A 27,878-nucleotide genomic window follows, 5' to 3' on the forward strand; every position below is an offset into this window, starting at 1 on the left:
TAACAGTATGGATCATAGACTGACAGCTCAATAACAGTATGGATCATAGACTGACAGCTCAATAACAGTATGGATCATAGACTGACAGCTCAATAACAGTATGGATCATAGACTGACAGTTCAATAACAGTATGGATCATAGACTGACAGCTCAATAACAGTATGGATCATAGACTGACAGCTCAATAACAGTATGGATCATAGACTGACAGCTCAATAACAGTATGGATCATAGACTGATAGCTCAATGACAGTATGGATCATAGACTGACAGCTCAATAACAGTATGGATCATAGACTGACAGCTCACGGCTCAATAACAGTATGGATCATAGACTGACAGCTCAATAACAGTATGGATCATAGACTGACAGATCAATAACAGTATGGATCATAGACTGACAGCTCAATGACAGTATGGATCATAGACTGACAGCTCAATGACAGTATGGATCATAGACTGACAGCTCAATAACAGTATGGATCATAGACTGACAGCTCAATAACAGTATGGATCATAGACTGACAGTTCAATAACAGTATGGATCATAGACTGACAGCTCAATAACAGTATGGATCATAGACTGACAGCTCAATAACAGTATGGATCATAGACTGACAGTTCAATAACAGTATGGATCATAGACTGACAGTTCAATAACAGTATGGATCATAGACTGACAGTTCAATAACAGTATGGATCATAGACTGACAGCTCACGGCTCAATAACAGTATGGATCATAGACTGACAGCTCACGGCTCAATAACAGTATGGATCATAGACTGACAGCTCACGGCTCAATAACAGTATGGATCATAGACTGACAGCTCAATAACAGTATGGATCATAGACTGACAGCTCAATAACAGTATGGATCATAGACTGACAGCTCAATAACAGTATGGATCATAGACTGACAGCTCAATAACAGTATGGATCATAGACTGACAGTTCAATAACAGTATGGATCATAGACTGACAGCTCAATAACAGTATGGATCATAGACTGACAGCTCAATAACAGTATGGATCATAGACTGACAGCTCAATAACAGTATGGATCATAGACTGATAGCTCAATGACAGTATGGATCATAGACTGACAGCTCAATAACAGTATGGATCATAGACTGACAGCTCACGGCTCAATAACAGTATGGATCATAGACTGACAGCTCAATAACAGTATGGATCATAGACTGACAGATCAATAACAGTATGGATCATAGACTGACAGCTCAATGACAGTATGGATCATAGACTGACAGCTCAATGACAGTATGGATCATAGACTGACAGCTCAATAACAGTATGGATCATAGACTGACAGCTCAATAACAGTATGGATCATAGACTGACAGTTCAATAACAGTATGGATCATAGACTGACAGCTCAATAACAGTATGGATCATAGACTGACAGCTCAATAACAGTATGGATCATAGACTGACAGTTCAATAACAGTATGGATCATAGACTGACAGTTCAATAACAGTATGGATCATAGACTGACAGTTCAATAACAGTATGGATCATAGACTGACAGCTCAATAACAGTATGGATCATAGACTGACAGCTCAATAACAGTATGGATCATAGACTGACAGCTCAATAACAGTATGGATCATAGACTGACAGTTCAATAACAGTATGGATCATAGACTGACAGTTCAATAACAGTATGGATCATAGACTGACAGTTCAATAACAGTATGGATCATAGACTGACAGCTCAATAACAGTATGGATCATAGACTGACAGCTCAATAACAGTATGGATCATAGACTGACAGCTCAATAACAGTATGGATCATAGACTGGATGGTATGGAAGCACACATTCTCCCACCATGCTGTGAGGCATCAGAATAAGTGGATACGCTGCTGGCTATCTGTATCACTTTTAATCATGTGAGAGGGTGTGAGTGTGTGTGTGAGTGTGTGAGAGTGTGTGTGAGAGTGTGTGAATATATCTCTTCAAGTGTGTATATCTGTGTCGTTCACTGGTTTGAGTACTCCAGCGCTAGCGTCTCTCTGTCATCGACTGGCATGGACGTGTGTGTGTGTGTGTGTGTGTCTATCTCTGCAAGTCTCTCTGTCATCGGCTGGCCAACCAAATCAGCAATTACCTGCAAGCCACGCCACGCCACGCAGCCCAGCCATCACTCAATGGACCTGGCCAACCACCAAATAACAGCGGACACACACTCTCTTCCCTCACACACTATCTTTCTAGCAGAACTATCTGTGCCTGGCCTGTGAAAGGTAGAGCATGTTGAATATTAAGTAGATCCCCGAGGAAGGAGAAGAGGAGAGAGGAATGGAGAGAGGGCAGGAGGAGAGATTGGAGAGGGTGGAGAGGAGAGGGTGGAGAGGGTGGAGAGTGGAGAGGGTGGAGAGGAGAGGGTGGAGAGGGTGGAGAGGAGAGATTGGAGAGGGTGGAGAGGAGAGAGGAGTGGGTGGCGAGAGTGGAGAGGAGAGGGTGGAGCGAGTGGAGAGGAGAGGGTGGAGAGGGTGGAGAGGAGAGGTTGGAGAGAAGAGGGTGGAGAGGGTGGAGAGAGTGGAGAGGAGAGGGTGGAGAGGAGAGGGTGGAGAGAGTGGAGAGAGTGGAGAGGGTGGAGAGAGTGGGTGGAGAGGGTGGAGAGAGTGGGGTGGAGAGAGTGGAGAGGGTGGAGAGGAGAGGGTGGAGAGGAGGATAAAGGGCCAGTTGATAAGTCCCACCTCTCCAGGACCATGGTCTGGCTTGTCCCACCTCTCCAGGACCATGGTCTGGCTTGTCCCACCTCTCCAGGACCATGGTATGGCTTGTCCCACCTCTCAAGGACCATGGTCTGCCTTATCCCACCTCTCCAGGACCATGGTCTGGCTTGTCCCACCTCTCAAGGACCATGGTCTGCATTGTCCCACCTCTCCAGGACCATGGTCTGCATTGTCCCACCTCTCCAGGACCATGATGTGGCTTGTCCCACCTCTCCAGGACCATGGTCTGGCTTGTCCCACCTCTCCAGGACCATGGTCTGGCTTGTCCCACCTCTCAAGGACCATGGTCTGGCTTGTCCCACCTCTCCAGGACCATGGTCTGGCTTGTCCCACCTCTCAAGGACCATGGTCTGCATTGTCCCACCTCTCCAGGACCATGGTCTGGCTTGTCCCACCTCTCCAGGACCATGGTCTGGCTTGTCCCACCTCTCAAGGACCATGGTCTGGCTTGTCCCACCTCTCCAGGACCATGGTCTGGCTTGTCCCACCTCTCAAGGACCATGGTCTGCATTGTCCCACCTCTCCAGGACCATTGTCTGCCTCGTCCCACCTCTCCAGGACCATTGTCTGCCTCGTCCCACTTCTCATACTCTGCTGCTCATGCACTCAATTCAGATAGGTTTAATTTTTTAGGTTTAATGAAAATTGATGGGAATTGATGTAAAATATATCACTAGCCACTTTAAACAATGCTACTTAATATAATGTTTACATACCCTACATTATTCATCTCATATGTATATGTATATACTGTACTCTATATCATCTACTGCATCTTTATGTAATACATGTATCACTAGCCACTTTAACTATGCCACTTTGTTTACATACCCTACATTACTCATCTCATATGTATTAACTGTACTCGATACCATCTACTGCATCTTGCCTATGCCGCTCTGTACCATCACTCATTCATATATCTTTATGTACATATTCTTTATCCCCTTACACTGTGTATAAGACAGTAGTTTTGGAATTGTTAGTTTCGCTACACTTGCATTAACATCTGCTAACCATGTGTATGTGACAAATACATTTGATTTGATTTGATTGCAAAGGATTCATCCTCTCACAGTGCATAGCCTGCAAATGGCCATCAAACTCCTATTGTGCTCGGAGAAAACAACGACTGTATGTTATTGTATCATGACGTTTTATGTCAATTATGTTTTATAGATTACTATGCTTTAATTTTAACATTTGTATTCCTTATCCCCATGTGACCATGTGTTGTGACCATGTGTTGTGACCATGTGGCCACGTGTTGTGACCATGTGACCACGTGTTGTGACCATGTGACCACGTGTTGTGACCATGTGACCACGTGTTGTGACCACGTGACCACGTGTTGTGACCATGTGACCACGTGTTGTGACCATGTGACCACGTGTTGTGACCATGTGACCACGTGTTGTGACCATGTGACCACGTGTTGTGACCATGTGGCCACGTGTTGTGACCATGTGACCACGTGTTGTGACCATGTGACCACGTGTTGTGACCATGTGTTGTGACCATGTGTTGTGACCATGTGACCACGTGTTGTGACCATGTGACCACATGTTGTGACCACGTGACCATGTGTTGTAACCATGTGACCACATGTTGAGAGACTGAAAAACAGCTTCTATCTCAAGGCCATCAGACTGTTAAACAGCCATCACTAACATTGAGTGGCTGCTGCCAACACACTGACACTGACTCAACTCCAGCCACTTTAATAATGGAAAAATTGATGTAAAAAATGTATCACTAGCCACTTTAAACAATGCCACTTTATATAATGTTTACATACCCTACATTACTCATCTCATATGTATACGTATATCCTGTACTCTATATAATCTACTGCATCCTTATGTAATACATGTATCACTAGCCACTTTAACTATGCCACTTTGTTTACATACTCATCTCATATGTATATACTGTACTCGATACCATCTACTGTATCTTGCCTATGCTGCTCTGTACCATCACTCATCCATATATCCTTATGTACATATTCTTTATCCCCTTACACTGTGTATAAGACAGTAGTTTTGGAATTGTTAGTTAGATTACTTGTTGGTTATTACTGCATTGTCGGAACTAGAAGCACAAGCATTTCGCTACACTCGCATTAACATCTGCTAACCATGTGTATGTGACAAATAAAATTTGATTTGATTTGTTGTGACCACGTGACCATGTGTTGTAACCATGTGTTGTGACCATGTGACCACATGTTGTGACCATGTGTTGTGACCATGTCACCATGTGTTGTGACCATGTGACCATGTGTTGTGACCATGTGACCATGTGTTGTGACCATGTGACCATGTGACCATGTGTTGTGACCATGTGACCATGTGACCATGTGTTGTGACCATGTGGAAAATGCACTTAGAACAATGTAATAAAATGTAAAGTTCAGAGCAGCTTTGTCAGGTGTCTTTGTCAGGTGTCTTTGTCAGGTGTCTTTGTCAGGTGTCTTTGTCAGGTGTCTTTGTCAGGTGTCTTTGTCAGGTGTCTTTGTCAGGTGTCTGACTGCATTACCTGTTGCTTCCCTCTCCAAATACAGAAATACAGGCTGGCTGGTGTGTGGCAGACAAGAGCAATCAACCCCTAACCAGGATGTGTTCCTACTCTCTTGCTCCTGTTCAGCTATGCATGTCTGTCTACTCCACAACACACGCGCACACACGCGCACACACACACACACGGTGCACACACAAATACACACTCCCCCCTACTCCCTACACACACCTGCCCAGTCCCTTCCACCAGCTAATTACAATTGATTTAATATGGATCAGGTTGCTTATCAGGTGGGGAAAGAAATTACCATGGCCGATGCAGAGGTGCAGGCAGGTCAACATTGAATGGAGAAATCAATTTGCATTGATTGTCAAAAGGTTCATTTTTCACAAAGAGGACACAGTGAAAGGGATTAAACTTGGGTTTCGGCTCGACAACTTTGATACCACACAATAGTGGTGCTTTTCAGCCGGTACCAGTACACACAACAACCTACCTGGATAACGTAGCTACTAGCTAGCCGGGTTTTAATCCTCCATGTCAGTCAGCAGGGCTAGATATCAAACCAGGGTGCTGATAATGGTATTCAGGCCTAGTATGGCTGTTAGATAGCACTGATCAGACAGCATCAGTCCAGATCTCCTCGCTGAGGAGGCTCCTCCTAGTAACCACCTAGCAACCTGTGGTTAGGATCCTGACTGAGGAGGCTTCTCCTAGTAACCACCTAGCAACCTGTGGTTAGGATCCTGACTGAGGAGGCTTCTCCTAGTAACCACCTAGCAACCTGTGGTTAGGATCCTGACTGAGGAGGCTTCTCCTAGTAACCACCTAGCAACCTGTGGTTAGGATCCTGACTGAGGAGGTTCCTCCTAGTAACCACCTAGCAACCTGTGGTTAGGATCCTGACTGAGGAGGCTCCTCCTAGTAACACCCTAGCAACCTGTGGTTAGGATCCTGACTGAGGAGGCTCCTCCTAGTAACACCCTAGCAACCTGTGGTTAGGATCCTGACTGAGGAGGCTCCTCCTAGTAACCACCTAGCAACCTGTGGTTAGGATCCTGACTGAGGAGGCTCCTCCTAGTAACCACCTAGCAACCTGTGGTTAGGATCCTGACTGAGGAGGCTCCTCCTAGAAACCACCTAGCAACCTGTGGTTAGGATCCTGACTGAGGAGGCTCCTCCTAGTAACCACCTAGCAACCTGTGGTTAGGATCCTGACTGAGGAGGCTCCTCCTAGTAACCACCTAGCAACCTGTGGTTAGGATCCTGACTGAGGAGGCTCCTCCTAGTAACCACCTAGCAACCTGTGGTTAGGATACTGACAGAGGAGGATCCTCCTAGTAACAACCTAGCAACCTGTGGTTAGGATCCTGACTGCAAGGAAGCACTATTATTCAGAGCAGGAGAGAAATGTGTTGAATCCAAACTAATGGAATAATAGACAGTGTACCAGTAGATAGCAGTAAAATCATCACCCATAAAGGTACAGGTGATGTATTTGAAGTATTTCTCCCCATTTCCACTTTCCTACTTAAAGACACCCCCCCCCTCTAATCGTCTCCCCCCTCTCTAATCGTCTCCCCTCTCTAATCGTATCCCCCCCCCTCTAATCGTCTCCCCCCTCTCTAATCGTCTCCCCCCTCTCTAATCGTCTCCCCCCCCTCTCTAATCGTCTCCCCCCCTCTCTAATCGTCCCCCCCTCTAATCGTCTCTCCCCAACCCTCTCTAATCGTCTCCCCCCTCTCTAATCGTCTCTTCCCTCCCCCCTCTAATCGCCCCCCCCCTCTAATCGTCTCTTCCCCTTCCCTCTCTAATCGTCTCTTCCCCCCCCTCTCTAATCGTCTCTTCCCTCCCCGCTCTCTAATCGTCTCTCCCCCCTTCTCTAATCGTCTCTTCCCTCCCCCTCTCTAATCGTCTCTCCCCAACCCTCTCTAATCGTCTCTCCCCCCTCTATAATCGTCTCTTCCCTCCCCCCTCTCTAATCGTCTCCCCCCTCTCTAATCGTCTCTTCCCTCCCCCCTCTCTAATCGTCTCTTCCCTCCCCCCTCTCTAATCGTCTCTCCCCCCCTCTCTAATCGTCTCTCCCCCCCTCTCTAATCGTCCCCCCCTCTCTAATCATCTCTTCCCTCCCCCTCCCCACCAGCTCAACCCCCTGGCCTAACTTCCCCCGTCATAAGAGCGTCTTCTAAATGACCGAAGGGTAAATGTCTTACCCTCGATGGCCATCATGGCTCTCAGCTCTCTGTTGAGCAGCTCAAAGCGACGCTCCAGATCGTGCTCCTTCTCCCTGTGGCAGTAAGTTGGAACAAAGTTCATCAATATGTTAATGACTAAATCATTAAGCACTTAGAAGAAGTCTGCAATAAACATCGATTCAGCCAGTCGGCTGGACCTTCTCCCTTCTCTCCACACATTAATCTACTGCAAATATCTGATACACAAATATACCCCGACCCGGGGCCCTGCCTGGGCTGGTCTGGTAAAACCCTGTGTGTGGGTGAGAGAGAGAGGGGGAGAGAAAGAAATGGAGGGAGGGAAAGAGAAAGAGGGAGGGACAGACAGACAGACAGAATTAGGGGGAAAGAAAGCGAAGGAGAGAGGTGGAGAGACAGGTAGAGATTGGAGAGACAGGTAGAGAGGTGGAGAGACAGGTAGAGATTGGAGAGACAGGTAGAGAGGTGGAGAGACAGGTAGAGATTGGAGAGACAGGTAGAGAGATGGAGAGACAGGTAGAGAGATGGAGAGACAGGTAGAGATGGAGAGACAGGTAGAGAGATGGAGAGACAGGAAGAGAGATGGAGAGACAGGAAGAGAGATGGAGAGACAGGTAGAGAGATGGAGAGACAGGAAGAGAGATGGAGAGACAGGAAGAGAGATGGAGAGACAGGAAGAGAGATGGAGAGACAGGTAGAGAGAAGGAGAGACATGTAGAGAGATGGAGAGAGGTAGAGATTGGAGAGACAGGTAGAGATTGGAGAGACAGGTAGAGAGATGGAGAGACAGGTAGAGAGATGGAGAGACAGGAAGAGAGATGGAGAGACAGGAAGAGAGATGGAGAGACAGGTAGAGAGATGGAGAGACAGGAAGAGAGATGGAGAGACAGGAAGAGAGATGGAGAGACAGGAAGAGAGATGGAGAGACAGGTAGAGATGGAGAGACAGGTAGAGAGAAGGAGAGACATGTAGAGAGATGGAGAGACAGGTAGAGAGATGGAGAGACAGGAAGATAGATTGGAGAGACAGGTAGAGAGATGGAGAAACAGGTAGAGAGATGGAGAGACAGGGGAAAAGGAGAGGAGAGACAGGTAGAGAGATGGAGAGACAGGTAGAGAGATGGAGAGACAGGTAGAGATGGAGAGACAGGTAGAGAGATGGAGAGACAGGTAGAGAGATAGAGAGACAGGTAGAGATGGAGAGACAGGTAGAGAGTTGGAGAGACAGGAAGAGAGATGGAGAGACAGGTAGAGAGTTGGAGAGACAGGTAGAGTTGGAGAGACAGGTAGAGAGATGGAGAGACAGGTAGAGAGATGGAGAGACAGGTAGAGAGATGGAGAGACAGGTAGAGAGATGGAGAGACAGGTAGAGAGATGGAGAGACAGGTAGAGAGATGGAGAGACAGGTAGAGATGGAGAGACAGGTAGAGAGTTGGAGAGACAGGTAGAGAGATGGAGAGACAGGTAGAGAGATGGAGAGACAGGTAGAGATGGAGAGACAGGTAGAGATGGAGAGACAGGTAGAGAGATGGAGAAACAGGTAGAGAGATGGAGAGACAGGTAGAGAGATGGAGAAACAGGTAGAGAGATGGAGAGACAGGTAGAGATGGAGAGACAGGTAGAGAGATGGCGAGACAGGTAGAGAGATGGAGAGACAGGTAGAGAGATGGAGAAACAGGTAGAGAGATGGAGAGACAGGTAGAGAGATGGAGAAACAGGTAGAGAGATGGAGAGACAGGTAGAGAGATGGAGAAACAGGTAGAGAGTTGGAGAGACAGGAAGAGAGATGGAGAAACAGGTAGAGAGATAGGACAGTGAAAAGGAAAAGGACAGGAGATGGAACCAAACAGAACAGGAGGTATGAGTGTGGGGGGATAATGTATGGGCGGTAGGGGGGATAATGTCTGGGCGATAGGGGGGATAATGTCTGGGCGATAGGGGGGTAATGTCTGGGCGGTAGGGGGGTAATGTCTGGGCGGTAGGGGTTAATGTCTGGGCGGTAGGGGGGTAATGTCTGGGCGGTAGGGGGGTAATGTCTGGGCAGTAGGGGGTAATGTCTGGGCGGTAGGGGGGTAATGTCTGGGCGGTAGGGGGGTAATGTCTGGGCGATAGGGGGGTAATGTCTGGGCGGTAGGGGGGTAATGTCTGGGCGGTAGGGGGGTAATGTCTGGGCGGTAGGGGGGTAATGTCTGGGCGGTAAGGGGTAATGTCTGGACGGTAGAGGAGGTAATATCTGGGCGGTGGGGGAGTAATGTCTGGGCGGTAGGAAGGGGGTAATGTCTGGGCGGTAGGAAGGGGGTAATGTCTGGGCGGTAGGAGGAGGGTAATGTCTGGGTGGTAGGGGGTAATGTCTGGGTGATAGGGGTAATGTCTGGGTGGTAGGGGGTAATGTCTGGGCGGTAGGGGGGTAATGTCTGGGCGGTAGGGGGGTAATGTCTGGGCGGTAGGGGGTAATGTCTGGGCGGTAGGGGGTAATGTCTGGGCGGTAGGGGGGTAATGTCTGGGCGGTAGGGGGGTAATGTTTGGGCGGTAGGGGGGGGGTAATGTCTGGGTGGTAGAGTGGGTAATGTCTGGGTGGTAGAGTGGGTAATGTCTGGGCGGTAGGGCTACAAATTTAATTCCCCTTCTTTCAGATGGTTTAGAAAACGAGCTAATTTTCCCCATAATAGAATTTGTCCTTCAGAGGCGCTTTTCTGCCACAAAGAGAGAAATGAAAGAGGTAGTAATCAGACCCTCTATCAATTGGCCACTTTAAACACCCTCCCCACTCTCTCCCTCCCTCTCTCTCTCACACCATATAATGTGATTATATGAATACTTCAGTCTCTTGTTCTCTCTGGCCCTTTGAAATCCTGCGAGGGAGGAAGGAATGAAAAGGAAAGAGAGAGAGAGAGAGAGAATGAAAAGGAGAGCTGTGTTTCCACCTGTCCACCTAGTGGCTGAGTGACCGCACAAAGCCTGTGTCACAAATGGCACTACTTTTGACCAGGACCCACACAGAATCCCATAGGGCCCTGGTCTAAAAAGCAGTGCACTACATAGGGAATAAGGTGCCATTTGGAAATGTAGCTAAAGAGAAAGGCGTTGTGATGCAACGTTGTGATGATCGCTGGGTTCTTATTGGTTTAATGTTGACATGTAAATGCCAGGAATAAACAGAACCAGAATGGATTATGGACATTAACAGGTTTACAACACACAGATCACAGGGTAAAGCAGTTGTGTGATGATTGGTTTAAAAATACTATGTCTGTGTATTGGGAACTGGGAACACACAGAGAGAATACTATGTCTGTGTATTGGGAACTGGGAACACACAGAGAGAATACTATGTCTGTGTATTGGGAACTGGGAACACACAGAGAGAATACTATGTCTGTGTATTGGGAACTGGGAACACACAGAGAGAATACTATGTCTGTGTATTGGGAACTGGGAACACACAGAGAGAATACTATGTCTGTGTATTGGATAGTCAGACACAATGGAGAGTGAGAGAGAAAGAGATTAGTGTTAGGGGACTTCGAGTAGAGAGGGTTAGGGGAACTTACGGTAGAGGGGGTTAGGGGAACTTACGGTAGAGGGGGTTAGGGGACCTTACAGTAGAGAGGGTTAGGGGAACTTACGGTAGAGGGGGTTAGGGGAACTTACAGTTGAGGGGGTTGGGGGACCTTACAGTTGAGGGGGTTGGGGGACCTTACAGTAGAGGGGGTTAGGGGAACTTATGGTAGAGGGGGTTAGGGGACCTTACGGTAGAGGGGGTTAGGGGACCTTACGGTAGAGGGGGTTAGGGGAACTTACAAGCGAGGGGGTTGGGAGAACTTACGGTCGAGGGAACTTACGGTCGAGGGGGTTGGGGGAACTTAAGGTCGAGGGGGTTGGGGGAACTTATGGCCGAGGGGGTTGGGGGAACTTACGGTCGAGGGGGTTGGGGGAACTTACGGCCGAGGGGGTTGGGGGAACTTACGGTCGAGGGGGTTGGGGGAACTTACGGTAGAGGGGGTTAGGGGAACTTATGGCCGAGGGGGTTGGGGGAACTTACGGCCGAGGGGGTTGGGGGAACTTACGGCCGAGGGGGTTGGGGGAACTTACGGCCGAGGGGGTTGGGGGAACTTACGGTCGAGGGGGTTGGGGGAACTTACGGTCGAGGGGGTTGGGGGAACTTACGGTAGAGGGGGTTAGGGGAACTTATGGCTGAGGGGGTTGGGGGAACTTACGGCCGAGGGGGTTGGGGGAACTTACGGCCGAGGGGGTTGGGGGAACTTACGGTCGAGGGGGTTGGGGGGACTTACAGTAGAGAGAGTTAGGGGACTTACAGTAGAGAGAGTTAGGGGACTTACAGTAGAGAGAGTTAGGGGACTTACAGTAGAGAGAGTTAGGGGACTTACAGTAGAGAGAGTTAGGGGACTTACAGTAGAGAGAGTTAGGGGACTTACAGTAGAGAGAGTTAGGGGACTTACAGTAGAGATAGTTAGGGGACTTACAGTAGAGAGAGTTAGGGGACTTACAGTAGAGATAGTTAGGGGACTTACAGTAGAGAGAGTTAGGGGACTTACAGTAGAGCGAGTTAGGGGACTTACAGTAGAGAGAGTTAGGGGACTTACAGTAGAGAGAGTTAGGGGACTTACAGTAGAGAGAGTTAGGGGACTTACAGTAGAGAGAGTTAAGGGACTTACAGTAGAGAGAGTTGGTTCTGTCTCCTGATCAGAGCGTTCTTCTTGTTGACCAACATGAACCACTCCTGCATCATGGCCTCCTCCTCTTCCTTACTGTTACCTGGAACACAACAGATCAATTAAACACATGGAACAACCCACAACAAATGTATTACATAACAACCACATCACCTAACAACCACCTAACAACTACCTAACAACCACATAACATAACCACCTAACCACATAACATAACCACCTAACAACCACATCACCTAACAACCACATAACCACCTAACAACCACGTAACATAACCACCTAACAACCACATAACATAACCACCTAACAACCACCTAACAACTACCTAACAACCACATAACCACCTAACAACCACCTAACAACCACATAACATAACCACCTAACAACCACATAACATAACCACCTAACAACCACCTAACAACCACGTAACATAACCACCTAACAACTACCTAACAACCACATAACCACCTAACAACCACGTAACATAACCACCTAACAACCACATAACATAACCACCTAACAACCACCTAACAACCACCTAACAACCACATCACCTAACAACCACCTAACAACCACGTAACATAACCACCTAACAACTACCTAACAACCACCTAACAACCACATAACATAACCACCTAACAACCACCTAACAACCACATCACCTAACAACCACATCACCTAACAACCACCTAACAACCACATCACCTAACAACCACCTAACAACCACATCACCTAACAACCACCTAACAACCACCTAACAACCACATCACCTAACAACTACCTAACAACCACATCACCTAACAACCACCTAACAACCACCTAACAACCACCTAACAACCACATCACCTAACAACCACCTAACAACCACATCACCTAACAACCACCTAACAACCACCTAACAACCACATCACCTAACAACCACCTAACAACCACATCACCTAACAACCACCTAACAACCACATCACCTAACAACCACCTAACAACCACATCACCTAACAACCACCTAACAACCACCTAACAACCACCTAACAACCACCTAACAACCACATCACCTAACAACCACCTAACAACCACATCACCTAACAACCACCTAACAACCACATCACCTAACAACCACCTAACAACCACATCACCTAACAACCACCTAACAACCACCTAACAACCACATCACCTAACAACCACCTAACAACCACATCACCTAACAACCACCTAACAACCACATCACCTAACAACCACCTAACAACCACATCACCTAACAACCACCTAACAACCACCTAACAACCACCTAACAACCACCTAACAACCACATCACCTAACAACCACCTAACAACCACATCACCTAACAACCACCTAACAACCACATCACCTAACAACCACCTAACAACCACCTAACAACCACATAACAACCACCTAACAACCACCTAACAACCACCTAACAACCACCTAACAACCACCTAACAACCACATCACCTAACAACCACCTAACAACCACATCACCTAACAACCACCTAACAACCACATCACCTAACAACCACCTAACAACCACCTAACAACCACCTAACAACCACCTAACAACCACATCACCTAACAACCACCTAACAACCACATCACCTAACAACCACCTAACAACCACATCACCTAACAACCACCTAACAACCACCTAACAACCACATAACAACCACCTAACAACCACCTAACAACCACATAACAACCACCTAACAACCACCTAACAACCACATAACATAACCACCTAACAACCACCTAACAACCACCTAACAACCACCTAACAACCACCTAACAACCACATAACATAACCACCTAACAACCACCTAACAACCACCTAACAACCACATAACAACCACCTAACAACCACCTAACAACCACATAACAACCACCTAACAACCACCTAACAACCACCTAACAACCACCTAACAACCACATAACATAACCACCTAACAACCACCTAACAACCACCTAACAACCACCTAACAACCACCTAACAACCACATAACATAACCACCTAACAACCACCTAACAACCACCTAACAACCACCTAACAACCACCTAACAACCACCTAACAACCACATAACATAACCACCTAACAACCACCTAACAACCACCTAACAACCACCTAACAACCACCTAACAACCACATAACATAACCACCTAACAACCACCTAACAACCACCTAACAACCACCTAACAACCACAGCTCACAGCAACTGCAGATATATGTACTTTACATGATGAGGTATGATGCTAAACACACCTCACACACACCCCTCTCTCACACACCTCTCTCTCACACACCTCTCTCTCACACACCGCTCTCTCACACACCTCTCTCTCACACACCTCTCTCTCACACACCTCTCTCTCACACACCCCTCTCTCACACACCTCTCTCTCACACACCTCTCTCTCACACACCGCTCTCTCACACACCGCTCTCTCACACACCTCTCTCTCACACACCTCTCTCTCACACACCTCTCTCTCACACACCTCTCTCTCACACACCTCTCTCTCACACACCTCTCTCTCACACACCTCTCTCTCACACACCTCTCTCTCACATTTCCACCTCAAGCCAGAAAAGAGGGATTGTTCCTCTGCCTGTGAAGGACATAAGAACCAGCGTGTGTATCTGTCTCTGACGTGTGGCTCGGCCCAGACCAGACGTAGCTGCCATTTCATTTAACAGAAAAAAAAGACCACGACGAGGGGATTTAAGAACGGGCTCCGTGGATTACTGTAGTCAACTTTGAAATGGACGACACAGGGGGCTGCATCCCAGATGGCACCCTATTCCCTACATAGTGCACTTCTTTTCACCAGATCCCCAATAGGGAATAGGGTGCCGTTTAGGGCGAGTCGGTAGCTCTGAGGGGATAAAGGCAGATTCCTCTGGCAGGTCATTGTGACTCCAGACAGTCCAATAAAACAACCACATCATAATGGGAATATTAAGCCTGTGTGACATTGTGACGAGGCGAGGCGGACGGGAAGACGAGAGAGAGGGATTAGAGAACAAACCATTCTCCCTCCAGCCACACAGTCAGAGAGGGGCAGGACGGAGGGGTGGGGGGGTGAAGAGAGAGGGTTGAGAGAACAAACCATTCTCCCTCCAGCCACACAGTCAGAGAGGGTTGAGAGAACAAACCATTCTCCCTCCAGCCACACAGTCAGAGAGGGGCAGGACGGAGGGGTGGGGGGGTGAAGAGAGAGGGTTGAGAGAACAAACCATTCTCCCTCCAGCCACACAGTCAGAGAGGGGCAGGACGGAGGGGTGGGGGGGTGAAGAGAGAGGGTTGAGAGAACAAACCATTCTCCCTCCAGCCACACAGTCAGAGAGGGGCAGGACGGAGGGGTGGGGGGGTGAAGAGAGAGGGTTGAGAGAACAAACCATTCTCCCTCCAGCCACACAGTCAGAGAGGGGCAGAACGGAGGGGTGGGGGGGTGAAGAGAGAGGGTTGAGAGAACAAACCATTCTCCCTCCAGCCACACAGTCAGAGAGGGGCAGGACGGAGGGGTGGGGGGGTGAAGAGAGAGGGTTGAGAGAACAAACCATTCTCCCTCCAGCCACACAGTCAGAGATGGGCAGGACGGGGTGGGGGGGGGGGGGGGGGTGAAGAGAGAGATTCTGACATGTCCTCTGACCAGATGAGATCACTGTGTTTAGCACAATGATGTTATACAGCAGGATTTTTATCCTGGATTTTAAACATGATCCAGAAATGTTATTTCCACCAACAACGAAAGCAACTGTCTGAGGATGAAGCTGAACCATCTGACATCAAAAGAACAGGAGTTTGATGAGAACGATTTAAATAAAGATTAAATCAAGGCATGTCACATGACCACGCAAAACACAGGACCCTGGATATCACACATCTCTATAATACCTGTATCTAATGTCCCTGAGGCAGAACGAAGAGGTAAAACACAGGACCCTAGATATCACACATCTCTATAATACCTGTATCTAATGTCCCTGAGGCAGAATGAAGAGGTAAAACACAGGACCCTAGATACCACACATCTCTATAATACCTGTATCTAATGTCCCTGAGGCTGAGGCAGAACGAAGAGGTAAAACACAGGACCCTGGATATCACACATCTCTATAATACCTGTATCTAATGTCCCTGAGGCAGAACGAAGAGGTAAAACACAGGACCCTGGATATCACACATCTCTATAATACCTGTATCTAATGTCCCTGAGGCAGAACGAAGAGGTAAAACACAGGACCCTAGATATCACACATCTCTATAATACCTGTATCTAATGTCCCTGACGCAGAACGAAGAGGTAAAACACAGGACCCTAGATACCACACATCTCTATAATACCTGTATCTAATGTCCCTGAGGCTGAGGCAGAACGAAGAGGTAAAACACAGGACCCTGGATACCACACATCTCTATAATACCTGTATCTAATGTCCCTGAGGCTGAGGCAGAACGAAGAGGTAAAACACAGGACCCTGGATATCACACATCTCTATAATACCTGTATCTAATGTCCCTGAGGCAGAACGAAGAGGTAAAACACAGGACCCTAGATATCACACATCTCTATAATACCTGTATCTAATGACCCTGAGGCAGAACGAAGAGGTAAAACACAGGACCCTAGATATCACACATCTCTATAATACCTGTATCTAATGTCCCTGAGGCAGAACGAAGAGGTAAAACACAGGACCCTAGATATCACACATCTCTATAATACCTGTATCTAATGTCCCTGAGGCAAAACGAAGAGGTAAAACACAGGACCCTAGATACCACACATCTCTATAATACCTGTATCTAATGTCCCTGAGGCTGAGGCAGAACGAAGAGGTAAAACACAGGACCCTAGATATCACACATCTCTATAATACCTGTATCTAATGTCCCTGAGGCAGAACGAAGAGGTAAAACACAGGACCCTAGATATCACACATCTCTATAATACCTGTATCTAATGTCCCTGAGGCTGAGGCAGAACGAAGAGGTAAAACACAGGACCCTGGATATCACACATCTCTATAATACCTGTATCTAATGTCCCTGAGGCAGAACGAAGAGGTAAAACACAGGACCCTAGATATCACACATCTCTATAATACCTGTATCTAATGTCCCTGAGGCAGAACGAAGAGGTAAAACACAGGACCCTGGATATCACACATCTCTATAATACCTGTATCTAATGTCCCTGAGGCAGAACGAAGAGGTAAAACACAGGACCCTAGATATCACACATCTCTATAATACCTGTATCTAATGTCCCTGAGGCAGAACGAAGAGGTAAAACACAGGACCCTGGATATCACACATCTCTATAATACCTGTATCTAATGTCCCTGAGGCTGAACGAAGAGGTAAAACACAGGACCCTGGATATCACACATCTCTATAATACCTGTATCTAATGTCCCTGAGGCAGAACGAAGAGGTAAAACACAGGACCCTGGATATCACACATCTCTATAATACCTGTATCTAATGTCCCTGAGGCAGAACGAAGAGGTAAAACACAGGACCCTGGATATCACACATCTCTATAATACCTGTATCTAATGTCCCTGAGGCTGAGGCTGAACGAAGAGGTAAAACACAGGACCCTGGATATCACACATCTCTATAATACCTGTATCTAATGTCCCTGAGGCTGAACGAAGAGGTAAAACACAGGACCCTAGATATCACACATCTCTATAATACCTGTATCTAATGTCCCTGAGGCTGAGGCAGAACGAAGAGGTAAAACACAGGACCCTAGATACCACACATCTCTATAATACCTGTATCTAATGTCCCTGAGGCTGAGGCTGAACGAAGAGGTAAAACACAGGACCCTGGATACCACACATCTCTATAATACCTGTATCTAATGTCCCTGAGGCAGAACGAAGAGGTAAAACACAGGACCCTGGATATCACACATCTCTATAATACCTGTATCCAATGTCCCTGAGGCTGAGTCAGAACGAAGAGGTAAAACACAGGACCCTGGATATCACACATCTCTATAATACCTGTATCTAATGTCCCTGAGGCTGAGGCTGAACGAAGAGGTAAAACACAGGACCCTGGATATCACACGTCTCTATAATACCTGTATCTAATGTCCCTGAGGCAAAACGAAGAGGTAAAACACAGGACCCTGGATATCACACATCTCTATAATACCTGTATCTAATGTCCCTGAGGCTGAGGCAGAACGAAGAGGTAAAACACAGGACCCTGGATATCACACGTCTCTATAATACCTGTATCTAATGTCCCTGAGGCTGAGGCAGAACGAAGAGGTAAAACACAGGACCCTGGATATCACACATCTCTATAATACCTGTATCTAATGTCCCTGAGGCAGAACGAAGAGGTAAAACACAGGACCCTGGATACCACACATCTCTATAATACCTGTATCTAATGTCCCTGAGGCAGAACGAAGAGGTAAAACACAGGACCCTGGATATCACACATCTCTATAATACCTGTATCTAATGTCCCTGAGGCAAAACGAAGAGGTAAAACACAGGACCCTGGATATCACACATCTCTATAATACCTGTATCTAATGTCCCTGAGGCAGAACGAAGAGGTAAAACACAGGACCCTAGATACCACACATCTCTATAATACCTGTATCTAATGTCCCTGAGGCAGAACGAAGAGGTAAAACACAGGACCCTGGATATCACACATCTCTATAATACCTGTATCTAATGTCCCTGAGGCTGAGGCTGAACGAAGAGGTAAAACACAGGACCCTGGATACCACACATCTCTATAATACCTGTATCTAATGTCCCTGAGGCTGAGGCAGAACGAAGAGGTAAAACACAGGACCCTGGATATCACACATCTCTATAATACTGAGGCTGAACGAAGCAAAAAAAAACAAGAAATGAACATCTGAACATGATGAGAAATAATATTTAAAAGGGAGAAATCTAACATTAATTTCCTTCCACTGAAAATATCCATCCTACTGTAATTGTTTGAATTAAAAGTCTCCACAAAATGATCTATTATGAGGGGAAACAGGAACTATAACTAACAGGTGTTGAATTAGACTACTGAGGCAAAGAGCTGATTTTCACTATTCTGTGGTTTTGAAAAGAGGACAGCTGGAGTGAGGGAAGAAGGGGGAGGGAAGAAGGGGAGGGAAGAAGGGGGAGGGAAGAAGGGGGAGGGAATAAGGGGGAGGGAAGAAGGGGGAGGGAAAGAAGGGGGAGGGAAGAACGGGGAGGGAAGAAGGGGGAGGGAAGAAGGGGAAGGGGAAGAAGGGGGAGGGAAGAAGGGGGAGGGAAGAAAGGGGAAGGGGAATAAGGGGGAGGGAAGAAGGGGAAGGGGAAGAAGGGGGAGGGAAGAAGGGGGAGGGAAGAAAGGGGAAGGGGAAGAAGGGGGAGGGAAGAAGGGGGAGGGAAGAAGGGGGAGGGGAAGAAAGAAAATAAATATATTAAAGCCTGTGATCACAGCGAGCTTTTCTGATTTATTTTCCTCCATTCTCTGTTTCATTCAATACTCACTAATCCAATTTGTCTATCTGACTTTAAAAGTGAGGGAAGGAGGTATGAGAAGGAGGGAAGGAGGTATGAGGAGGAGGAGGAGAGGGTGTGGGTAGATTTAAACTTTTCCTTCGGCCAAGTCCCTTTCTGAACGTTCCAATGTATTTAGGGACGAGCAGCACTCCTCTGTTATTCCCTCCTCCCTCCCTTCCCTAAAACACATGTTTAATTGTCACATACACCGGAGAGATGCGCTCGATAGACACCAACAAAAATAAAGAATGAGAGAGAAACAGAAAGAGATCAATAAAGAGATGGGGAAAATAAGCGAAAACAAGAACAAGATGAACATAACTTCCTGTGAGCAAGTCAGAACTCGTTAACGATCCCCGTCACCGCGGCGATCTGAATATACATGAGATGAGATGAAGCATGCAACAGGAAACGTTTCAAAAACATTCTGCAACAGAAAACATATATGAGTGTTTCCTATTGGAGAGTCCACGTAGAGAAGACCTCCCGGTTTCTGTCCATTTTCTTCCGTTTGGTGCCTGATGAACACAACCCAGAGGACTGTGGTGATGTCATCAGAGGGATATTGTTGTGGGAAAGTAGCAAAGGCTTGATTTAATTACTACGAGTAGTGATCCGAGTGGAGAGAGAGAGGCAGCGAGAGAGAGAGAGAGCGATTGCGAGAGAGCGAGCGAGAGGCAGAGAGAGAGAGAGAGCGAGCAAGAGAGAGAAGAGAGAGAAGGGAAGAGGAGAGAGAGAGAGAGAGAGAGAGAGAGAGAGAGAGAGAGAGAGAGAGAGAGAATCCTAAACAACCAACAGAGGAGCTTTGGTCACTTCATCTACATTAGAAGGTACTGGGGCCTATTGTGTTGGGAAGGGGGCTGTCGCTAGAGGCGAAAATGGAGAGTCAACCTGATTAACCTCCATCTCTCAAACTCTTATTCTCTCTATTTTTTCCATTCATCTTCCGAGTCTTCTTTCCCTCTCTAACACCCGAAAGTCAGAAATACAAACAAGCAATTCCATGTTATGTTGCAGTCGCCTAGCTAGTCCATTTCACGTCATTTCAAAAGATGAGGACAGAGGCCCTAAAAGGCAAAGCTAAATGATCTTGCCCCCCCCCCCCCCCCCCCTCTGAAAACATACACAGAACATACACCACTAGAATATCACCAAAATGAACCCCTCTCGATGTTCTTTCTATCCGACTTCCATTTCCCTCAGCGCTCCATTCATCCTTCTCCTGGAGGAGCTCCCGCTGCCGAGGGCTTTCTGTGGTGGCTAAAGGCTTTCCCCCCTCGTTCAATGGCACAATGGCCCTGAGAATGGAGCTAGAGACCTGCTTTACTGAACCTGGATATAACAGGTCTGTGAATAGGACACATTAACCAATTCACTCTTTCCTTTCTCCCCCCCCCCTCCCTCCTTCCCTCTTCGTCTAAAAGAGAGTGAAGAAACCGCCCCTCGCAGATTTCAATGGCTACCTTCTATTGGTGTCATTTGTCAGTGAATGCTTGCTATACAGCTTAGAGTAAGAACCAGGGAAGAGGAGGGAGGGAGGGAGGGAGGGAGGGAGGGAGGGAGGGAGGGAGGGAGGGAGGGAGGGAGGGAGGGAGAGGAGGGTAGGGGAGAAGAGAAGAGAAGAGAAGAGAAGAGAAGAGAGGAGAAGGAAGGAAGGAAGGAAGGAAGGAAGGAAGGAAGGAAGGAAGGAAGGAAGGAAGGAAGGAAGGAAGGAAGGAAGGAAGGAAGGAAGGAAGGAAGGAAGGAAGGAAGGAAGGAAGGAAGGAAGGAAGGAGGGGAGAGGAAGGAAGGGGGGAGAGAGGGGTAGGGTTCAGGGATTCATAATCAAACTGTTAACCATCGGGGAGATAAACACACAGGGATGGTAAGAGACTGGGGTTTGTAAAGTCCATTTTAATGAGAGGGGTGCAGGGCTGTACACACACAGTTATCAGCCCATTACTTTCATGTCATTGATGGAACATGTTCTGAGAGGCAGAGAGGGAGAGAGAGCCTGTCCAAGAACATAGGTTTGCCCCTCTCCAACACATTCCCCTCTTCATTCATCTCTCTTTCCTTCTCTCTCCCTTTCTGTCTCTCCCACTGCTCAGTACACACACACCCCTCGTGTCTCTCTGTCCTCCTTTTCATCTCTCTCATCCCCCTCTCCTTCCCCCTCTCCCCCTTCTCGGTACACAAACACTCCTGGGCAAACATCTTAGACCCAGCGCTAACAGTCTGACAACATTCACACACACCTCTCACTTCTACGCAAAGGACCATGTGTGTGTGTTGGGGGCAGAGCGAGCAAACACCAGTCTGATAATAGATTTTCTCTTTTAAGCTGAAATGCTCATTTGGAGGGTGTGTGTGTGTGTGTGTGTGAACCACCTTGACAAGTTCTACACCTCTCCTCCACATCTCTCTCTCCATCTATCTACAGATTTAGTGGTGACTCGAGGGACCCTGGAGTTCCTCATGGAACGACTGCTAGTCAGTGGTTCATATTTGCACTTTCGGTTAGTTGTGGGGTTCATGGAGGAACCTTTAATGGTTCAAGGAAGCCTGGGGTGGAGGCGTGGCTTAGAAGGGGCGTGGCTTTAATATATATATTTCTGTCGACAACCCATTAGAGTAAATGTCATTCCTGTTCATCTGTTCTATTGTCATCACATGTTAAGGTTGAACACTGACAGTTGTGTAGCTTCAATGAGGCTAACGCAGGTCTATGAGTTCCTCAAGAGATCATAGCTTCAATGAGGCTAACGCAGGTCTACGAGTTCCTCAAGAGATCATAGCTTCAATGAGGCTAACGCAGGTCTACGAGTTCCTCAAGAGATCATAGCTTCAATGAGGCTAACGCAGGTCTACGAGTTCCTCAAGAGGTCATAGCTTCAATGAGGAACTCAGGTCTATGAGTTCCTCAAGAGATCATAGCTTCAATGAGGCTAATGAGAGAGATCAGTCAAATCCCAAATTCACAATTCATACCACTTTATTACAGTATGCAATCAGCAATGTTAATATTATATTACAATATGTAATCCACATTAGTATTCAAGGGATATTTTCATTTGCAGCGTACAAACTTAATATGATGAACAGGAACAATATTTACGCTAATGGGTGACCAGAAACAACCATCTGATAAGCCACGCCTCCAATCTGACTAGGCCGCCACCTCGACAATATACTATTAAAAAGGTTCAAAGGTTCGACTAACTACCAGCAACACCACTAGGTCTACTAACTACCAGCAACACCACTAGGTCTACTAACTACCAGCAACACCACTAGGTCGACTAACTACCAGCAACACCACTAGGTCGACTAACTACCAGCAACACCACTAGGTCGACTAACTACCAGCAACACCACTAGGTCGACTAACTACCAGCAACACCACTAGGTCTACTAACTACCAGCAGTACTAGCTAAAGGGGCTGCAGCAACACCACTAGGTCTACTAACTACCAGCAACACCACTAGGTCTACTAACTACCAGCAACACCACTAGGTCTACTAACTACCAGCAGTACTAGCTAAAGGGGCTGCAGCAACACCACTAGGTCTACTAACTACCAGCAACACCACTAGGTCTACTAACTACCAGCAACACCACTAGGTCTACTAACTACCAGCAGTACTAGCTAAAGGGGCTGCAGCAACACCACTAGGTCTACTAACTACCAGCAACACCACTAGGTCTACTAACTACCAGCAACACCACTAGGTCTACTAACTACCAGCAGTACTAGCTAAAGGGGCTGCAGCAACACCACTAGGTCTACTAACTACCAGCAACACCACTAGGTCTACTAACTACCAGCAACACCACTAGGTCTACTAACTACCAGCAGTACTAACTACAGGGGCTACAGCAACACCACTAGGTCGACTAACTACCAGCAACACCACTAGGTCTACTAACTACCAGCAGTACTAGTACTTTGTCATTTTGGGGTATCGTGTTTAGATCGCTGAATATTTTTTATTTTATGTAATCCATTTTAGAATAAGGCTGTAACGTAACAAAATGTGGAAAAAGTCAAGGGGTCTGAATACTTTCCAAAAGGCAGTGTATTTAAATAGGTTTGCTGTTGCACTTCTAAACACATTAAAAGTAGTTTTAATACTAATGACTGAGCCAGGCCCTAGTGATGTGTTTTACATCATCAAGGTAACAACTGGTAACAAAGATAGGACAGTCATTTGATGTAAAATAATAATAAAATAAAATAAAATTGTCTGGCGCTCCTTCAGGGTCGGCAGGTAGCCTAGTGGTTAGAGCGTTGGGCCAGTAACCAGCAGGTAGCCTAGTGGTTAGAGCGTTGGGCCAGTAACCAGCAGGTAGCCTAGTGGTTAGAGCGTTGGGCCAGTAACCAGCAGGTAGCCTAGTGGTTAGAGCGCTGGGACAGTAACCAGCAGGTAGCCTAGTGGTTAGAGCGTTGGGCCAGTAACCAGCAGGTAGCCTAGTGGTTAGAGCGTTGAGCCAGTAACCAGCAGGTAGCCTAGTGGTTAGAGCGTTGGGCCAGTAACCAGCAGGTAGCCTAGTGGTTAGAGCGTTGAGCCAGTAACCAGCAGGTAGCCTAGTGGTTAGAGAGTTGGGCCAGTAACCAGCAGGTAGCCTAGTGGTTAGAGCGTTGTGTCAGTAACCAGCAGGTAGCCTAGTGGTTAGAGCGTTGAGCCAGTAACCAGCAGGTAGCCTAGTGGTTAGAGCGCTGGGCCAGTAACCAGCAGGTAGCCTAGTGGTTAGAGCGTTGGGCCAGTAACCAGCAGGTAGCCTAGTGGTTAGAGAGTTGGGCCAGTAACCAGCAGGTAGCCTAGTGGTTAGAGCGCTGGGCCAGTAACCAGCAGGTAGCCTAGTGGTTAGAGCGTTGGGTCAGTAACCAGCAGGTAGCCTAGTGGTTAGAGCGCTGGGCCAGTAACCAGCAGGTAGCCTAGTGGTTAGAGCGCTGGGCCAGTAACCAGCAGGTAGCCTAGTGATTAGAGCGTTGGGCCAGTAACCAGCAGGTAGCCTAGTGGTTAGAGAGTTGGGCCAGTAACCAGCAGGTAGCCTAGTGGTTAGAGAGTTGGGCCAGTAACCAGCAGGTAGCCTAGTGGTTAGAGCATTGGGCCGGTAACCAGCAGGTAGCCTAGTGGTTAGAGCGTTGGGCCAGTAACCAGCAGGTAGCCTAGTGGTTAGAGCGTTGGACTAGTAACCAGCAGGTAGCCTAGTGGTTAGAGCATTGGGCCAGTAACCAGCAGGTAGCCTAGTGGTTAGAGCGTTGGGCCAGTAACCAGCAGGTAGCCTAGTGGTTAGAGCGTTGGGCCAGTAACCAGCAGGTAGCCTAGTGGTTAGAGCGTTGGGCCAGTAACCAGCAGGTAGCCTAGTGGTTAGAGCATTGGGCCAGTAACCAGCAGGTAGCCTAGTGGTTAGAGCATTGGGCCAGTAACCAGCAGGTAGCCTAGTGGTTAGAGCATTGGGCCAGTAACCAGCAGGTAGCCTAGTGGTTAGAGCGCTGGGCCAGTAACCAGCAGGTAGCCTAGTGGTTAGAGCGTTGGGCCAGTAACCAGCAGGTAGCCTAGTGGTTAGAGCATTGGGCCAGTACCCGAAAGGTTGCTGAATCAAATCCCTGAGCTGACAAGTTAAAAATCTGTCGTTCTGCCCCTGAACAAGGCAGTTAACCCACTGTTCCCCTGAACAAGGCAGTTAACCCACTGTTCCCCTGAACAAGGCAGTTAACCCACTGTTCCCCTGAACAAGGCAGTTAACCCACTGTTCCCCTGAACAAGGCAGTTAACCCACTGTTCCCCAGTAGGCCGTCATTGAAAATAAGAATTTGTTCTTAACTGACTTGCCTTGTTAAATAAAAGGTAAAAATATATATATATATATTTATATATTTTTTAATTAAATTAAAAATATCATTTTTGAAGTAGCACCAGTACTACCTATGAAATAAGTGAATTTAGATCCTGGTTCCAGGCGACACGAAACAATCCCTCCCCCACTCCTCTACTCCACAGTCCTCCTCACCCCTTCTCCCCCACTCCTCACAGTCCTCCTCACCCCTTCTCCCATCCCTCTCTCCCCCACTCCACAGTCCTCCTCACCCCTTCTCCCCCACTCCTCACAGTCCTCCTCACCCCTTCTCCAATCCCTCTCTCCCCCACTCCTCTCCTCCACAGTCCTCCTCACCCCTTCTTCCACCTCTCTCTCCCCCACTCCTCTCCTCCAGTCCTCCTCCCACCCTTCTTCCACCTCTCTCTCCCCCACTCCTCACAGTCCTGCTCACCCCTTCTTCCACCTCTCTCTCTCTCTACACTCCATCAAATGGTGTTTTTCCTTCAAATCAATAAACATTACCAGACAGTGACAGAGTATGGAATGGTGGAGGAGCAGATCTGTCTGCAGCCCAAATAGCTCCCTATTCCCACCTCTTCGGACCAGGGCCCATTGGGTTCTGGGGAAAGGTAGGGCACTATATAGGAGGTGGGGTGCCATCTGGTACACGGCATGTCTGTCTGTTAAAGCTCAGACCGCCCTGTCTCTATCTCTGCTGGGTTAGGAGGCGACACACACACACACACACACACACACACACACACACACACACACAGTACATTGAACCCAATATCCTGACGTTGCAAATACCATGCTCTACCACACTGAACTAGAGGACCACACTGAACTGCAGAGGACCACACTGAACTAGAGGACCACACTGAACTGCAGAGGACCACACTGAACTAGAGGACCACACTGAACTGCACAGGACCACACTGAACTAGAGGACCACACTGAACTGCAGAGGACCACACTGAACTAGAGGACCACACTGAACTGCACAGGACCACACTGAACTAAAGGACTACGCTGAACTGGAGGACCACACTGAACTGCAGAGGACCACAGTGAACTGCAGAGGACTATACTGAACTGCAGAGGACCACACTGAACTGCAGAGGACCACACTGAACTGCAGAGGACCACACTGAACTGCAGAGGACCACACTGAACTAGAGGACCACACTGAACTAAAGGACTACGCTGAACTGGAGGACCACACTGAACTGCAGAGGACCACACTGAACCACAGAGGACCACACTGAACTGCAGAGGACCACACTGAACTAGAGGACCACACTGAACTAGAGGACCACACTTCTTAAAGCCATGTAAAGAAGCTTCAGGGGAGAGAAAAGCCTCTGCCAGCTGTACAGTACCCCCACCCACCCATCGATCTGTCAATTACTGTTCTCAATATGGTCACGTTCATGATTACTATTATGAACGTGACCTGGGAGAGAGGGTGAGAGAAAGGGGGGGGGAGAGTGTGATTCAAGAGCCATTGCGAGACCAGAGCACTTCAGGTCATTAATATAGCGCAAGGGGGTAGATGAAGTGGGTGTGTGAGAGAGAGAGAAGTGGGGGGGCTCACCTGGTGATATGTTATTAGTGAACCTCTTAACCATACAACAATACTTCCAACACACACACCGTATTCCAACCCCCAACACACACACACACACCGTATTCGTCCCCCAACACACACACCGTATTCCTCCCCCAACACACACACCGTATTCCTCCCCCAACACACACACACACACCGTATTCCTCCCCCAACACACACACACACCGTAATCCTCCCCCAACACACACACACCGTATTCCTCCCCCAACACACACACACACCGTATTCCTCCCCCAACACACACACCGTATTCCTCCCCCAACACACACACAGTATTCCTCCCCCAACACACACACACCGTATTCCTCCCCCAACACACACACACACACTGTATTCCTCCCCCAACACACACACCGTATTCCTCCCCCAACACACACACACACCGTATTCCTCCCCCAACACACACACACACACCGTATTCCTCCCCCAACACACACACCGTATTCCTCCCCCAACACACACACCGTATTCCTCCACCAACACACACACACACCGTATTCCTCCCCCAACACACACACCATATTCCTCCCCCAACACACACACAGTATTCCTCCCCCAACACACACACACACACCGTATTCCTCCCCCAACACACACACCGTATTCCTCCCCCAACACACACACACACCGTATTCCTCCCCCAACACACACACACACCGTATTCCTCCCCCAACACACACACCGTATTCCTCCCCCAACACAC

General features: G+C 47.8%; 1 protein-coding gene across 1 annotated transcript in view; it reads right to left on the reverse strand.

Annotated features, from left to right (window-relative positions):
* The window catches only part of LOC118943943 (EH domain-binding protein 1-like), a gene marked incomplete at its 5' end in the record, with an annotated part of 95,631 nt that overhangs the window by 20,875 nt on the left and 46,878 nt on the right, over positions 1–27,878 (reverse strand). The window contains 2 exon segments of the mRNA XM_036961032.1: positions 7,500–7,573; positions 12,175–12,274. Coding sequence (XP_036816927.1) covers positions 7,500–7,573; positions 12,175–12,274 — 174 coding nt within the window.

The sequence above is a fragment of the Oncorhynchus mykiss genome, chromosome 23, assembly GCF_013265735.2.
Source record: "Oncorhynchus mykiss isolate Arlee chromosome 23, USDA_OmykA_1.1, whole genome shotgun sequence".
NCBI classification, from domain to species: domain Eukaryota; kingdom Metazoa; phylum Chordata; class Actinopteri; order Salmoniformes; family Salmonidae; genus Oncorhynchus; species Oncorhynchus mykiss.